This window comes from Bactrocera oleae, chromosome 6, assembly GCF_042242935.1.
Source record: "Bactrocera oleae isolate idBacOlea1 chromosome 6, idBacOlea1, whole genome shotgun sequence".
Lineage (NCBI taxonomy): Eukaryota > Metazoa > Arthropoda > Insecta > Diptera > Tephritidae > Bactrocera > Bactrocera oleae.
The window spans coordinates 30663596-30679493 of NC_091540.1; the positions used below are offsets into that span (position 1 = coordinate 30663596).

The following is a 15898-nucleotide window of genomic DNA, read 5'->3' on the forward strand; positions in this document are numbered from 1 at the left end:
TTCATCCTAACATACAAATGAAATATGCAACATACGCTAAGTGTCGCTTAGCCGATGAGCACCAACATTTGCCAACATTTTATGGAAAGACATGATAAACTCGATACGAAATGCTGGATTCTTTTTGCTCGTGTAAACGCACAAAGTGACACCAAAAATGAGTTTACCAATAATGAGCTTCAACAGTTGAGCGACGGAAAGAATCCGCCTGTGAGCCCACACTTAGCAATATTGACAGCAATATCGACGACGTCTATTGACTGTCGAAATGCGCCTTAATAAGTTTGTGTTTATCGATAGTTGAGTTAAATGTGAATGCGAATGGTCTTTAGCGCGTTGGTTTAGAGAAAAAAAATTGTTGAAAAAGTCATTTGGTGGTTATAGTGGTTGCGGGTTTATTACAGTTTAGATTGAAGTGTACTTCGAATATTATTTTCTTTAATATACTTGTATTATTAAGGTTGAGGTAAGTCAAATTTTAATTATATTAGGCTACGTATGTGTTAATTGAAATTAAGCCGCCATCTTTGAGTATTCAACGTGTGCAGTAAATAGTAGCGTTAATCTACGTGTTGTAAGAAGTTTCTCCCGTCTCGTGTTTTAACGTTTGCTTCTGCGTCAAATGCCTATTGGTATGGTTTTAATATTAAGAATTTATGAAATGTACTGTTTATCGGTTATGTTAAATAATAGAAAACTTGTTTGATTTAATAATGTAGAATCTCGGGGATAATTTAACCGCATCCGTTCCGTCTACTATCGCTTGTTGCTGTTTTACCGAAAGCTCAGTTTCGCCGCGCAACTTTTTCGTTTAGTCCTCCTTTTGCAAGGACCAGATAATTTTCAACACCAAATCGTAAGTTACATACGAACATCAGTTGAAATGCCCGGAGCAGGCACTTTCAAACTATTTATAGGGAATCTTGATGAAAAGACGCAGGCTACTGAACTGCGACTACTATTTGAGAAATACGGTACCGTTGTGGAATGTGATATCGTGAAAAATTATGGCTTTGTTCATATGGAAACAGAACAGCAGGGACGCGACGCTATCCAAAATTTGAACGGGTACATTTTGAATGACAATGCTATAAAAGTGGAAGCGGCGAAAAGTCGTCGCGCACCTAATACGCCAACAACGAAAATCTTCGTGGGAAATTTAACGGATAAAACGCGAGCACCCGAGGTGCGCGAATTATTTCAAAAGTATGGAACCGTCGTCGAGTGTGACATCGTTCGTAACTACGGTTTCGTTCACTTGGATTGCATCGGTGACGTGCAAGATGTCATCAAGGAGTTGAATGGTCGCGTCGTCGACGGTCAGCCACTTAAAGTCCAAGTTTCTACTAGCCGTGTACGCCCTAAACCTGGCATGGGTGATCCGGAGCAGTGCTATCGTTGCGGTCGTTCCGGCCATTGGTCTAAAGAATGTCCACGATTATACGGCGGTGATCGCGGTTTAAGTGCCGGCGGCTATAGAGACCGAATGTACGGTCGTGATCCGTATCCTCCACCACCACCACCACCACCATTCTTACGCGACAGGATCATGGATGGCTTTAGGGTAAATTTTGTATTAATAATAAAAATAAGTACGCTATTGACCAACACACATAGTTTTGAAACAGTATTTTACTTATTTCTTAAAAAGAGTAGATTACAACATTAATGTGAATTAGGTTATGAGTTTCTCCACGACTGCTTTCAAGTAAATTTACGTCAATATATTAGATTAGATTAGATAAGAATAAAAGTATGCACCGCGACCTTTGGTCTATTGTGCCCTCCACTAGGTCACAACAACTTATCTAGCCCAGGCATATTGATGAAATCCAATATACAGCTAGGTGCTAGTGAAGCGATGCGATCCCTGTCTGAAAACATGGATCCTAGGGCCTTAACTCTGCCTCTGCAGACTGCTGTGCAGTCCACTAGCAGGTGTTCTGGAGTTTCCGACTCCATGTCACAGAACCGGAAGTTTGCAGAAGAGACTAAGACCAACCGTTATGCAGGGTTCTGGTCCTACCATTTTTGTGAATGCCGCAGAGCGAACTCCTTAGCCAGTTCATTTCCTTCTATACCCCTGTGATCAGGCACCCAGATGAGGTGCACTCTATTGTGGCTTGATAGACTGTTCAGCCGTTCTATGCACTCCTGCATTAGTAGCAATTTGACCTCAAAAGCCGAGATCGCTTTTAGTACCGCCTGACTATCGCTGAGTCTGCTGATCCTCTTATTGCGATAGTTGCGTTGGAGGTTTATGGAGGACGTCAATATATACATAATTGTATATTTTATAAGGATAATTTAGTTTTGTCTCTTTATTATCATTATAGATCGTAGTTATATTAAAAAATTTTATAGAATTTGATAGGAAGTGGTGACCAAGAATAATTCTCGGTCGAATGGGTACACTTTATCTGTACAAATACAGGTTTCCTAGCCTTAATTAAAATAAAAAATTATAGAAAGTATAAATAAAGCTAGGTAATGGTCTTTTTGATGATATGTTGAAATCAATTTCGAAATTTATATAATATAAATATGTCTATACAATTAAATTATATATATATACATATGTATATGTAAGGTGCGTTAAGAGCACGATTTGGAACGTGATATTTTAATTAGATCACTGTGGATTGTTGCTTTTTCAGGATTATGATTACTATGATCGTAGGTTTGAAGATACCCGCGATTTATTCGAAAGGCGGTACCAAAGCTCCAGAATGCGTGATTTCCCTCCTCCACCCCTATCTCGTCGAGAACCTATGCCTCTTCCCCCGCCGCTTAGTGGCAGTATAAGAGGTAGCAGCTTGTCCCGTGGTTACGATTCAATGTTTAGTCGTAGGTCTCCACCACCTCGAAGCAGCAATGGACTTGGTCGCTATGGGTACGTTGAAATTTTTTTCGCAAGGTAGGCATTTTACTAATTATTTTCATTTACAGCTATGAAGATTTCAGTCGAGATTCATTCGATGATAGAATGATTTCCTCCAGGGGAATGCGCGGACCATCACCGCCTGGTCGCCGCTATGCACCGTACTGAGATGAACTTTACTTCGGCCGCATGACTTATATGAGTGGCAGTTTGTGTGAAGAATAAATGCATACAGTTCACAGTCAAATGACAATTCATTAGATGTATTATTATTAATCCTTCAACTAATTTTTTCAATATTTAAATAATTTTACTGATTTTCAAAAAGGAAAAAATTGTATATATTTACAATTTAAATGCAAAATTATGTTACTAGTTTTCTGATTACATAATGCACACACTATACCAGATACAACATACAACGTATTAAATACATAAAGTTAAATTATAACTAAATAATAGTAATTGATAAAACAAACCCAACAATTCTAAAAATATAGTACTATTTCTGGCTACATCAATAAAGACATTGAAATTTACGAAAAACTTTCATCGTATGAGATATGAAGTGTGTTAAAACCAATCATTTTCATACTTTTACAACATGTTGATACAGGGTAATATAGTTTTGTTTACCTAACGGTTGTTTGTATCAACTAAAATATAGGGCAATGTATGTATAAATGATCAGGAGACGAGTGGACTGGTGACTGCCTATCCGTCCGTCCGTCCGTCTGTGCAAGCTGTAACTTAGTAAAAATTGAGATATCTCAAATCTTGGTACATGTTTTTTGGGACTATAAAAAGGTAGGTATTGTAGATGGTCATATTCGGACCTTTACCACGCCCATTAATCGAAATCCAAAAAGTAGCCATGACTATGCTCCACAATAAGATACAAGACTGTTATTTGGTATAAGGAATCGGATTAGGAAAAAGCATTTGGAGTGTAAAATTTTTTGAAGAAGTGGGCCCCGCCCACTAATAGTTTTAATGTACGTATCTCCTAAACCCCTAAAACTATAATAACCAAATTCAGCCAAATTCATTTTTTTTTTTTTTAGTACCCTTGTCGACAGTGAAAATGTGTGAATTCAGATTATAACCCCGCACACTCCCCACATGAGGGTTTTCTTAAAAACTACTAAAAAAAGCGATAAATCTATAAATGTATTTATGCATGATGCAACCAGTTTAAAAATGCACACATGTCAATTTTTGCAAAAATTTAAAGTTGGAAAAACCATTACTGTCATAGCTGTTGCGCAAAAACACACAAAACTTGCAACAATTGAAAAGTAGTTGCACAAAAACTTACACCAAAACCAACTGTGCTAGCTAAAATGTCATTGTAAGATATGTATGTTGCTATAATTTTGATGTTATATTTAGTTTTATTGTATTTGTAGACTTTTTTTATTATATAGAATATAGTAGAAAGAGTGCGTCAAGTCCAATGAAGCTTTCACTTTTAGAATAATCCGTTTGGCTTTAAAGCTATTCGGAATTAAATGTATTTCTTTTTTTTTTTACACGATGCATTTTGTACCTTTCTGATAAAAATCGATAATTTTTGTTTTCTAACTCGTCAGTGAGAGTATTAATAAGAAATGTTTTGCACATTTTTATGTTGGAAAATGTAAATTTTCGAATGCACAGTTTTTAGCAGTTTCATGCAAGACCATCAGCCAGCATAAAATCGACAGTGCAACCTGCGCAGTATTTACTGCATTAACGAAAAAACGCGAATTGGACTATGGGCGTGGCACCGCCGATATTTAGGTGAAAATCCAACGCTTGGGACCAGCTCAGCCGATTACACCCAATACGGTTTGTGACATTTTTATGTTACAGTTTGAAAATGGATCAAATCGGACTACAACCACGTCTACTTTCCGTATAAAATAATTTTAAATTCCATTTTATTCTTTCAGTTTCTAGTATACAAATCAAGAAGCTAAGAATACAAAGGGATGAAACTTTACAAGAATAGTGCATTTGAAGTGTGCAATCTTGTGACCAAAAATGGTTCAAACCGAACAAAAACTATTTAAGCCCCTAGGTACCGAATATGTGAACCCCAGCTCCAATTACAAACTTTTTATAGAAAACATCGGTCAATCAGTGAGATATATTATAGAAATTCAGGGATGAGTTTAATCGGATCAATAATTCCCTTGGTTCCCATATACATACCTAATAGAAACATTTTCGAAATTCCGGTTGCCTTTATACCGTATATATCGGTCAATATGTAAGATATCTTAGCAACATTAACTGAACGTATAATACTGAATATACTCTAGTTTAATACCGAAAATATCTGAAATTCTTTTATACTACAACACATATGGTATAAAGATTTTCGTTCTTCTAACAGGGTCAATGTGTGAGTTATATTATATATTTATAAAATTGTTTAAATATATGTTCTCGAGTATACCTGTGTAGTGATTTCCGCTATTCTATGATCTATAAAATTATATATATATGTTAATAAGATACATGTTTGATAGTTTACCAGCCGGGTTCGTCGAATAATTATTGAATTGTTTTTTATTTGCCAACCCCTGAAGGTATTTCTGCTGCTTTGAAACTTCGAATTTATAAGAGTATGAAATGTTCGGTTACACACGAAATTTGCCGTTCCTTACTTGTTATAACAAATGAATTTAATTGTGCTTCTTGAAATTGATAGTACTCGATAACCATTTGTTATGCTATCTCCGCCACTACGTTTTATCCTCCCAATGACTGCCAACTGCATCATCCACAAAAATTATGTACAACAACTTAGTGGACCAGTGTACGGCAGACTATATATATTTTATCAAAGGTGATATATGCTTGTAGAACGGAAAGAAACGGAAGAAATTATTTATAAATAAACTATTTGTCTTTATAGGCTCGCAAAACAGCTTTTTGCGAAAGTAAACTTTTGCAGTGTTCTGTAACGTCAAATTATACAACCTATCATTTTGCAAAGTTTGGCGTTGCATACCGACGATGTACATATAAATACTGTAGACATACTGTATCGATATTTTGCATTAGTACGTTAAGTCAGACTATAATAAATGCAACGCCCAAAATCATAGCAGACCATTTTAGTTATTATCTCGGCAGAGGTTTTGAAAATTCAAAAATAAAAATATTTTAACTTACATTTTTAAATATTATTTAGCTTATTTTTTAAAACCGCCGACGTTTTCTCCGGATGCAACAGTCCGGCAGACGGCAAGATATGTAACCGTTATGTTGTGACGTAATTTTAGTTGATTTTGAACAGCTTCTCTGCTTGCATGTATGTTTTACCAAGTGATATTTTGGAGCAGGATATCATAGTAAGTTTATTTACAGCATTAAAAAAAAAATTTTTTTGAAACAAGTAAAACAGAAGTTTTATCAGCTGCTCAATCATGTGTTCTATCGGAATATACATATGTATGTAAATCAAATGGGCTGCCCCTATTATCTGCAAGTAGCTCAAAAACTAATCATACTACAGTGCAAGATTCAAATTCAGGAAACATAACTTATGTAAGTGAAAATGTAAAAGATGGAAATCCGAATCAAAATTCACTGCAGGAAGAAGCGAGTGAAGTGCCTTCAAAATCAGGTTCAACAACTGATATTCCACATTTTGAACAATTCGTCGCAGTAAATTTGCGTAAAGAATGCCTTTTTGAAACAAGAACAAGTTTTCCAAACAAGAATTTGAGTAACTGCTATAGACAATAAATCATGTAAAATTTTGTGAAGATATCTCGTCAAATAAAAAGGGGATGTTCGAGCAAGCAAACACCTGCACCATTGATTTTCACGGTTTCACCGGATGTCATTTCAACGCTGCATTTTTTAATAAAGGAAAAGAAGAGACTTTATTTTGTTGAAGAAAAACGGTGAATTTTGAGATCTAGGAAGTTTGAAAAGCGCTGACTTAACTCCGGATATGTTAAAAGGTCTGTTTATTGTTATTTAAGAGTTTATTTGCAACATGAACAACACGAAGAAATACAAAGACGTAGAGCCTGTAGTCCTGCATTGAGTGATCTGTTGCATACATACAAGCAGAGAAGCTGATTTCCCTCTGCGCCCTAATTTCCCAGCTGAAGCAACTGTACTAGCAAACGAGCGCGACACCTTACGCCATGCCGATCCCTGTGATCCCCGAATAAGGGATCTCAATTTGGAGATTCGGCAAATGGTATACCATCATAAGCGGACAAAATTGATGGAGCACCTGAAGTTCTGCAACCTCTCCACCGGTGTAAGTAATCTTTGGACTACTGTCAAGGCCCTGTCAAATCCGAGGAAACATGACGATCGGGTTGAAATTCAATTCGATGGCCATGCCTTCTCGGACCCGAAGAAGTACGCGAGCTATTTTAGCCGGCAGTTTACACTGCACCCTTCGACTGACAATCGTCCAAATCCATTGGCCCAGACGGAATAAGCATGTTGATGCTAAAACATCTAGGCTCGACGGGAGTAAGCTACCTCACCAAGGTCCTCAACTTGTCGATGGCCACTCTTCAAATACCCGATGTGTGGAAAGTCGGAAGAGTGGTCCCACTACTGAAGCCTGCGAAACCCGCCAACAAAGGGGAGTCTTATCGCCCGATAACTCTCCTTTCCCCAGTAATGAAGACACTTGAGGCCTTGTTACTCCCGACGTTCACACACCACTTTAGTCTAGCAGAACATCAGCATGGCATGGTCATAAACGTCCAGATAGTTCATGGCCTGAACCAAAAGCCACCCTGCGAGAGGACGATCCTCGTAGCGTTGGACTTGTCGAAAGCCTTCGACACAGTCAATCACACAACGCTACTTGAGGACATCGAACAATCTACGCTCCCTCCATGGCTGAAGAGGTGGACCATGAACTATCTCAGCGGTCGGCATTCGTCCGTACTGTTTCGAGGTCAAAACTCCAAACTGAGAAGAATTAAACAGGGGGTTCCGCAGGGTGTTGTCCTCTCCCCTGTACTGTTTAACTTCTACATCTCGAAACTCCCCCAACTACCAGAGGGAATTTCCGTGACCTCGTAAGCTGACTGCACGATATTGACGTCAAATCTTTTTCGCTTCTTCTCTGCAAGGAGTCTGACACTCTCCCCACTAAATCCACAGCGACCATATTTACGAACTGGACGAAAGAGTACAGACTGGATCTAACATTTCAGTCGATGGTACCAAAATTCTCACGGTAAACAACCCTAAAATTTTAGGCGTTACACTAGATAGTCTTTTCTCCTTCACTCCTCCCACGACCGCGATAACTGCCAAAGTACAGAGCCGCAACAAAATCCTCAAATCGCTTGCCGGCAGCTCTTGAGGGAAAAGACAAAGAAACGTTGCTGGCGACATACAAGACAATCGGCCGGCCGGTCCTACACTATGCAGCCCCATATGGTCGCCTGGATGTAGTGCTACGCAGACGAAGAAGGTCCAGACCTGTCAGAACACTGCACTCCGGACTATCACGGGATGCCTCTTGATGTCCCCAATCGAACACCTACACAGTGAGGCCCGTATGCTTCCGGTTAAGGAACATAACGAGCTCCTCTCCAAGCAATTTCTGCTGGGTTGTTTTCGTAGAAACCACCGCTGCAGTCGTCAGCTTGAAGCGGAGTCGCCTCCTAGGAACATCAAGAGGTCTTTCCTTGATTACGTCGACGACATTAGACAGTACGCCGACCGGACTTCGGACGCAACAAACTTCAGACAGGCACTGAACGCCATTCACAGTGGAGCCATCAACACCTTCACCGACTGCATCGCATTGAATGGCGTACTATTATTCAAACCACCACCCATAGCAGACGTAGAACACGAGTTGCCTCGCAAAACCAGAGTGACCCTCGCGCAACTTCGTTCTGGATATTGAAGTAGGTTAAACTCCTACTTATCCAGAATAGACCCCGACATACCAAACACATGTCCTGCGTAAAATGAGTCTCCGCATGACACTAACCACCTCTTTGCATGCCCAACGAACCCCACTCATCTAACACCCTTTTCCCTATGGTCCGACCCCGTCGAAACAGCTCTTTTCCTGGGCTTCCCGTTAGATGACCTCGACGACAACCAATCTGGAATTCATCACCCAAACGGGGATTAGGTAACCGTTACAACAACAACGACTTCCCTCTGCGGGCATAGCAGATCAAAATCAACTAAAAACATTTGACAACATAACGGTTATATTGGCGTCTGCCGGACTGTTGCAACCGGAGAAAACGTCTGCTGTTTTAAAAATAAGCTAAAAACAAGAAATAACGTTAACTTCGGTTGCACCGAATACCCTTCACAAATACAAAGGCTCCTTACAAGAACTTGATATAGATCAAAGACTTTTCCATACAAGCACTTGATTCCGATTGTTCAGTTTGTATAGCAGCTTTATGCTATAGTGGTCCAATATCAGCCATTCCGACAAAAGAGCAGCTTCTTGGCGAGAAAAACACAGGTGCGAAATTCCAGATCGATAGCTTGAAAACTGAGGGACTAGTTTGTATATATACGATATCGAAGTCATCTAACGGTAGGCCCAGGAAACGTCCATTTTATCCGGGATCGAACCATAGAGAGTCATAAGGGAACTTTCACCATTTTTTTCGTCACTAAGACCGCTTCTAAATTGCTAATCGGCCCTATCGACATTTATTGAAAATAACAAAACAGTCGTTCGGTGTCGTTGTAGTAATTGAGAGCGAGATAGAAACGAGCGCGAGTATTTGAAGTTAATATGAATAATTATTGAAAAAATTCTGCGTGTGTCAAAGATTTAAGAAATGGGATAAAACCATTGAATTTCGATATTTTTTGGAGGGATATTTCGAAAAAACTTAATGCACCTCCATGTCGCGAGGGAGACGGTTGGCAAAAATCAAATAAAATTTGTAAAATTGCATTTTTCTATCTATGAAGATGTTTAACATTTATGTATGTATGTATATATTTAAGGTAAGTACTCAAAATTCAAAATAAAGAACAGATGTGGTACACAACAAATCCGAAGCTAGAGCCACAGGAGGAGAGTTATTATTATTATTATTGCCTTACTTATTATGTGCTTATTGTACATTCACATTCATTTATTGTACATTCACATTCACATTCAAAACACCAAATAACAACGTCAGATACAATGGCGCTATTTGGCGTTGTCATACTTTTTTTAATTTAATTCAAAATTTCGAGAACTTTTTGGCGTTACGATATATTTCAAGAATTCGAATATATAAACGAAGCGCCGATAACAACGACAACAACTTGGAAACGACAACGGGAATAGAGCGCAGGTCATCTCTTTGGCAGACTTAAGGGGTAAAGGGTAGTCAGAATTTTAAAATAATCACTTTTTTTTTGTAGTGTAATATCTTGAAAATATTCTTTGAAAAATTCAAGTTGATCCGATAATTACTTTTTGAGTTATTCGATGACAACTGTAATTCAAAAACCGCTCAGTAAATTTTAATGAAATTTTTACAGCTTTTAGAATACATAATAAACTCGGGCCTGATAGAATGATTTTTTTTTCAAATATTTCGATTTTTTAAGATCAGTTAACAGTTGATTTTTTTCCAAAATTCTACAAAAAAAAATTCCTAAGGCCGCCATTTTGTTAATTTTTGAAAATGGAAGCTTCGATCAGGCCCAGGATTATCTATTTATAAAACTAATTTCTTTCATTTGATTGTAGATGAATTTCCAAGAACCGCAAGGGCTTTTTTTTGAAACTGGGTCAACACAGAAAGCTATAACTTTGGAAATTGATATTGTTTTTTTTTTGAAATTTTCGTGACTTCAAGTAAAAACATTGTATATTAATGCTATATTACTACTTTTGTAAAGTAATATGATTAATAGCAAAAAAAATTACTGAAAATTCTAATTTTTTCGCCATTATCCGTTGAAAAAACTAAGAGCTTGTTAATAATTAGAGTCTGTAGTAGGTGTGATAACCTTGTGAGCAACCAGTTGTAATCTGTTGTATTCTATCATGGCTGTTGATATATCAATATTCTTTATCCCTAATTATAGTACTATACTATAAATTATTTAGTGTTTTTTCAGTGTTTTTCTGAAGTATTTTTAATTAAATGTAGTTTCCTGCATTAATATGATTCCTCTAATATTTTTTATCAAAGTAGGTTACATAAATCTTTACCCCATTTCAAATTGGCTATATTTATAGCAGGAGTTCATAAATCTAGTATATTTGCAAATTCAACACTTGTAAACAATACATCGCCACAAATAATGCAGAATACTCTAGTAGTTGCCTTATCTAGTAGACCGATAGTTAGTATAACAGTGATATACCCGGTTTCACTTCACCAGAAATTACCCGATTTTGTCCTATAGCTAGGTATAGGTATGTTGACGATCTAACGCGATTTAGCCCGGAACTGTTGGTGAGACGTCTGCTGATGAGATAACAGTTCTCACAATCACCACAAATAGAGATTCCAAACAACACTTACATATGTATGTACAACAAACTCCAGTATGGACACCTCGATAGCCACAATCACTTCCTACAGATTTAAAAAGTTTCTTCAAAGACATACGCTTTCCTCGTCGTAGGATAGGCGTATCTGTACTTTTATTATAATTCAATTAACTTTTATTTTGAATTTAGTCTTATCAAAGTTGATATACAAAAGTGTTGGTTATTCAATGGGACTTCAAGAATAATATCCAAAGGATTTACAAAATTAACCGAAATGGAGTTTTTCAAACATTCTCTTAAAGTAACTTAAAATAAGGTAATTTTTTCTTGGTCACTAGAATTGATGCACTTAAAGATTGATTGATAAATTTTTAGAAAAAAGGAACTTATTTTTAGTGAATTGTAAATTTTTGAATTATTAGAATAAACTTAAAAATACGTATTATACGTAATGCGTAGTGCTTCTTTAGTGTGTAATAACTTCATATATACCGTTCTTTGTTGAATGATCTATTTACTTTTGGGGAAACGCGCTCCAAGCAAGTTCAAGTGCCGCAATTACTGTTTCTTATCTTCGTATTGCTTTACTTTTTCTTAAACTATGGTGTCCAAGTCATGCCATTAACGTTTTGACTGAAAATAAATGACTTAACTAATCGACCGTTATGAATTGAAAACAAACCGTTATAATTTAAATATGTTTCAACAAGGTAAAAGCAACTAACTCATTGAGCCGAGTATCTGAACACTTTAAGCCATCTTACTCTTTCACAAATTGAATCCGTTCTTCTTTGAGTATGGCGTTCAGAGATGGTTTTTACGTCATTTCTTAAACTTAAGAGGTTTGCAGGTTTGATTTACGCTGAACAGTTGAAAGGCTAGTGTTCACCCTGGCTACATGCCTGATCTTAACTACAGACGCAGTCTAATTGGAACCAACTCGCAACAATTCTATGTTCAAGTATTAGTGATTTTTTTTGGCTTTAAATAGCTTTTTCAACAGGCCTCTGGATCTCTTAAATATCTATGTAATTTTATTTGTTTGGCAATATTTTGATTCGATAGTCCCTTTGAATAAAAGAAGTGTATTTTTTTCGTTCCACTACTTCAAAATAATTGCTTTTCCAATTTTTGCTTTAAAAATTGCCTTAAAGCAATTGATTTCTTAATTTTAGTTTTAGGTTAATCAAAACAAATAGCCTTGTAGTGCGTCCAATTCAATTAACAATCGAAAACCCACATGATTACATCGAAGTTTATAGTCTTCGAATGTACAGTTATGGTTTCGCAAGTCAATCAACTCTTTTTCTCGAACCAACTTCGAACTTTGATGAGAAAAAGATTTTAGTCAACTAAAACCTTCCTGGTAGAAAATAGAACAGTTTATTAAATAAAAAATTGTTGGTTTTCAGGGGTTTCCCATTTAATGGTTATATGGATTTCACGGCTTCAAAAAATCAATTATTTTCTTGTTGCCGTTTAATTCTATAACATCTCTAGAATATTTTCCTGAATCAAGTTGACAATAGGATTAGTTTTGGCCATAAGTTTGAAAAATATATTAAATTTTTTAATATAATAGCCAATTTGGGGGAATACATACTTGCGTAAGCTCTGTTGAACCACTACATCAATTGGATGACAATACAGTAGCATCTCTATTAAGGGTTGTAAAGTTGGATTAAGAAAATCCCAGCGTTCAGAAGGAGATTCAGTCGCAAACTATATTAACTGTACGAAGGAATCCAAAAGTTCGTGGAGTATCGTTTCACTACATTTCGTCGTAATTATGGGACATCGTGGGGACATTACCAAAATACGCTGATAGCATTCTATTTCATTCACATCGAGGCTTTGTCGCGATCATAACTTATGTCACCCTGTCACAATTAGTTGTTGTTGTTGTTGTAGTAACGGTTATCTAATCCCCGCTTGGTGAAAAGGCGTCAGATGATTGGGCCCGAGCTATTCGTCTGCGATGGGAGATGTTTGGACTCCAAGTACGCCATTCACTGAAAGGAAGTTGGTGAAGGCGTTAATGGCTCAGCTGTGAATGGCGGTCAATGCATGTCTGAAGTTAGTTGGGTCCAAATTCTGGTCGGTGTACTGTCCAATGTCGTCGACGTATTCGAGAAAGGACGTCTTGATGTTCCTGGGAGGCGGTTCAGCTTAAAGGAGACAACTGCAGGGCTGGTTTCTGCGAAAACATCCCAGAAGAAACTGCTTGGAGAGGAGCTCATTGTGTTCCTTAACCGGAAGCATACGGGCCTCACTGTGTAAGTGTTCGACTGGAGACATTAAGAGGCATCCTGTGATAGTCCGGAGTGCAGTGTCCTGGCATATCTGAAGCCTCTTCGTCTGCGTTGCAGCGTAGTTTTAGACCGGCCGGCGATTTAGTCATGTCCGTTTGTTTGTTAGTATATACGCACAGTACTCCTTTAGTTTTGGTGATATAGATATGAAATTTTGCACGCGTCCTTTTCTCCCCGAGTCATTGTCATTTGCCGATATTAGACCCCTATAGCATATACCTTCAATACTTCGTTTAGTCAAAATCAAGTTCTTGTATGGAAAACTTTTTTATTTGACAGATGTCTTGTCGCGATAGTATGGATTATTGCTCAAGGCCCAATGAAATTAGGCAGATTGGACTACTATATGTTTTTAATTTATTTTATTTAAAAACTTTTATTATAAAACAATGATTCTCCAAGAATAGCATGTAACATCCTAGATTTTAGGATGAGATTAAACAACGCTGGAACACTTAGTTTTCAATTCAATGTCGTATGTGGGACTATATAATTTTTAACATACTCATATATGCATACATATGTATGTATGTATTTATTTTTATTAGAATAGTTGTTGAAAAATTAAAATAATAAATAATACAATTTCAAGTAAGTGCATGTAGCCTCTTCAATTAATTGTTGACATGCCCAACGCATAAAATGAAATTTTGAACTTTTGTGATCATTAGTGCCAGAAAGACGGCTTCCGCTGAATTTAGGGTGTCTCATAATATTTCCTGTACAACTTTCATTGATAGAAAAAGTATTTGATACAGAGCTTAATCTCTTAATTAGTTTATGGACAATTTTTGACTCGGCAAATACTGACGCAGTATAGGCATATCTTGATTCTTGTTTTAACAAGCTTACGATCTTATCTAACTCGTTATTTTTGTAAAGATAGATACTTAGCACTGGTCCGCAGATATCTTGAGTCATTAGGCGATCCAAATGGCCGTTACAAACCACCACTGTTGATTCTATAAAATAGCTATGAGATTTGCAATAATTTCCACCATATATAATTTGAGATTTTGATTCATGGCTCACTGACTGGCTCTCTTAATATATTTTATTATGCGCTCATATTCAATTTCACTGAACACGGCCGATGTTACTGATGTGACATCGCATGGGTCGCCCACCTTAATACAGGCTATCTGGTCTAATAGTTCTTTCTTTAGCTGAACCCATAGCGTTTCTGTAACGTAAATACATGAACATGCTGAACATTTTTGGCCGGAGTATTCAAAGGCTGCTTGGGCAGTTGCCTCTGCTACTACATTCACATCCGCACTTTCGTGGACAAAATGAAAGTTTTTCGTACTGCATTCGGTCACCATACGTGGATAACTTTTGAAATTTTTAATTCGTAAATAAGTAACATTTAATATGTTATGAAAATTTGTCGTTCTCCCCGCAAAATTAACGCCCCCAAAATAAGGTGATTTAATAATTACGTCCACAAATAAGTTGCCATTACATGGTACGAAGTTTAGAACACCCGGAGGCATACCGGCTTTCTTTGTAGCTTTCCAAACTAAGTAATCGGAATATACACAAGTACTATTACTGGAAGGCTTCCAAAGCACATGGTGAAATATCTGTGTCGAACCCGTTTAGTGGAAGCTGCAAATATGTTGTTTTGATTCGTTCAGGATTACTATTGCTTAGATTAGTTTGGGATAGGCGCAGTATATAATCCGCACTTTTCGCAAGAACGCAATTAACTCGAAAGTATCTTTCTCAGCTTTTTTCGGTGTTTTATCTTGTCCCAACATAATCGCGGCATTCAGCAAATGATAGTCTTCTATTGTGATAATATCGGCACATTTTCGCCAGATTTCTGCTCTTTCTCTCAGATTGGTACTCTGCCAATATTTTTTTCTACACTATGCTGTTTCAATACCAAGTTTGATCTGTTGGGTGTTGGCGTAATAAAATTTTACAAGCGTACGTCTATGATTGTGAGGATCCACTTGTAGCTGCTCATCGTTACTAACAATACTATTATCGCCGATGTTTATTAGCACGCGAAAAACAGTTTCTTGCACTTTATCTAGAGACTCAAAGAGCGCTTTGCTATCCATAGAATTTGGTTTGTAGTTCATCATGTTTTTAAAATATCGTTTGCAACCTAAACTCAAAGTGACGTGATTGCCCGAAAAGTTGCCACCATTGTAATGAAGTCTGAAAATGTTACTCATCTTACTTTTAAAATTTTAGCCGATAACGAATAAGTTAAGGATCATTTAAAAA

The 15898-nt window shown here is 37.1% G+C and overlaps 1 protein-coding gene and 1 pseudogene across 2 annotated transcripts; one reads left to right on the forward strand and one right to left on the reverse strand.

The window, feature by feature from the left end:
- Nucleotides 1-291: 291 nt before the first annotated feature.
- Nucleotides 292-3427, forward strand: lark (RNA-binding protein lark). 2 transcript variants are annotated; one of them, XM_014242756.3, is made up of 4 exons: nt 292-466; nt 720-1564; nt 2658-2893; nt 2950-3427. In XM_014242756.3, exons 2-4 carry the CDS (start codon nt 884-886, stop codon nt 3047-3049), a joined length of 1017 nt encoding a protein of 338 aa, XP_014098231.1. In that variant the 5' UTR covers nt 292-466; nt 720-883; the 3' UTR covers nt 3050-3427. The 2 variants fall into 2 exon arrangements, with proteins under 2 accessions (XP_014098231.1, XP_014098232.1); XM_014242757.3 differs by lacking the exon at nt 292-466 and adding an exon at nt 524-632.
- Nucleotides 3428-12743: 9316 nt separating this feature from the next.
- On the reverse strand, nt 12744-15846 carry LOC138857649 (delta-1-pyrroline-5-carboxylate dehydrogenase, mitochondrial-like; annotated as a pseudogene).
- Nucleotides 15847-15898: the final 52 nt, after the last annotated feature.

Coding starts and splice junctions, on each gene's coding strand:
- lark (XM_014242756.3), top strand. CDS start 884: ATGCCCGGAGCAGGCACTTTCAAACTATTTATAGGGAATCTTGATGAA. Junction 1,565..2,657: donor GGATCATGGATGGCTTTAGG/GTAAATTTTGTA, acceptor TTGCTTTTTCAG/GATTATGATTACTATGATCG. Junction 2,894..2,949: donor AATGGACTTGGTCGCTATGG/GTACGTTGAAAT, acceptor TTTCATTTACAG/CTATGAAGATTTCAGTCGAG.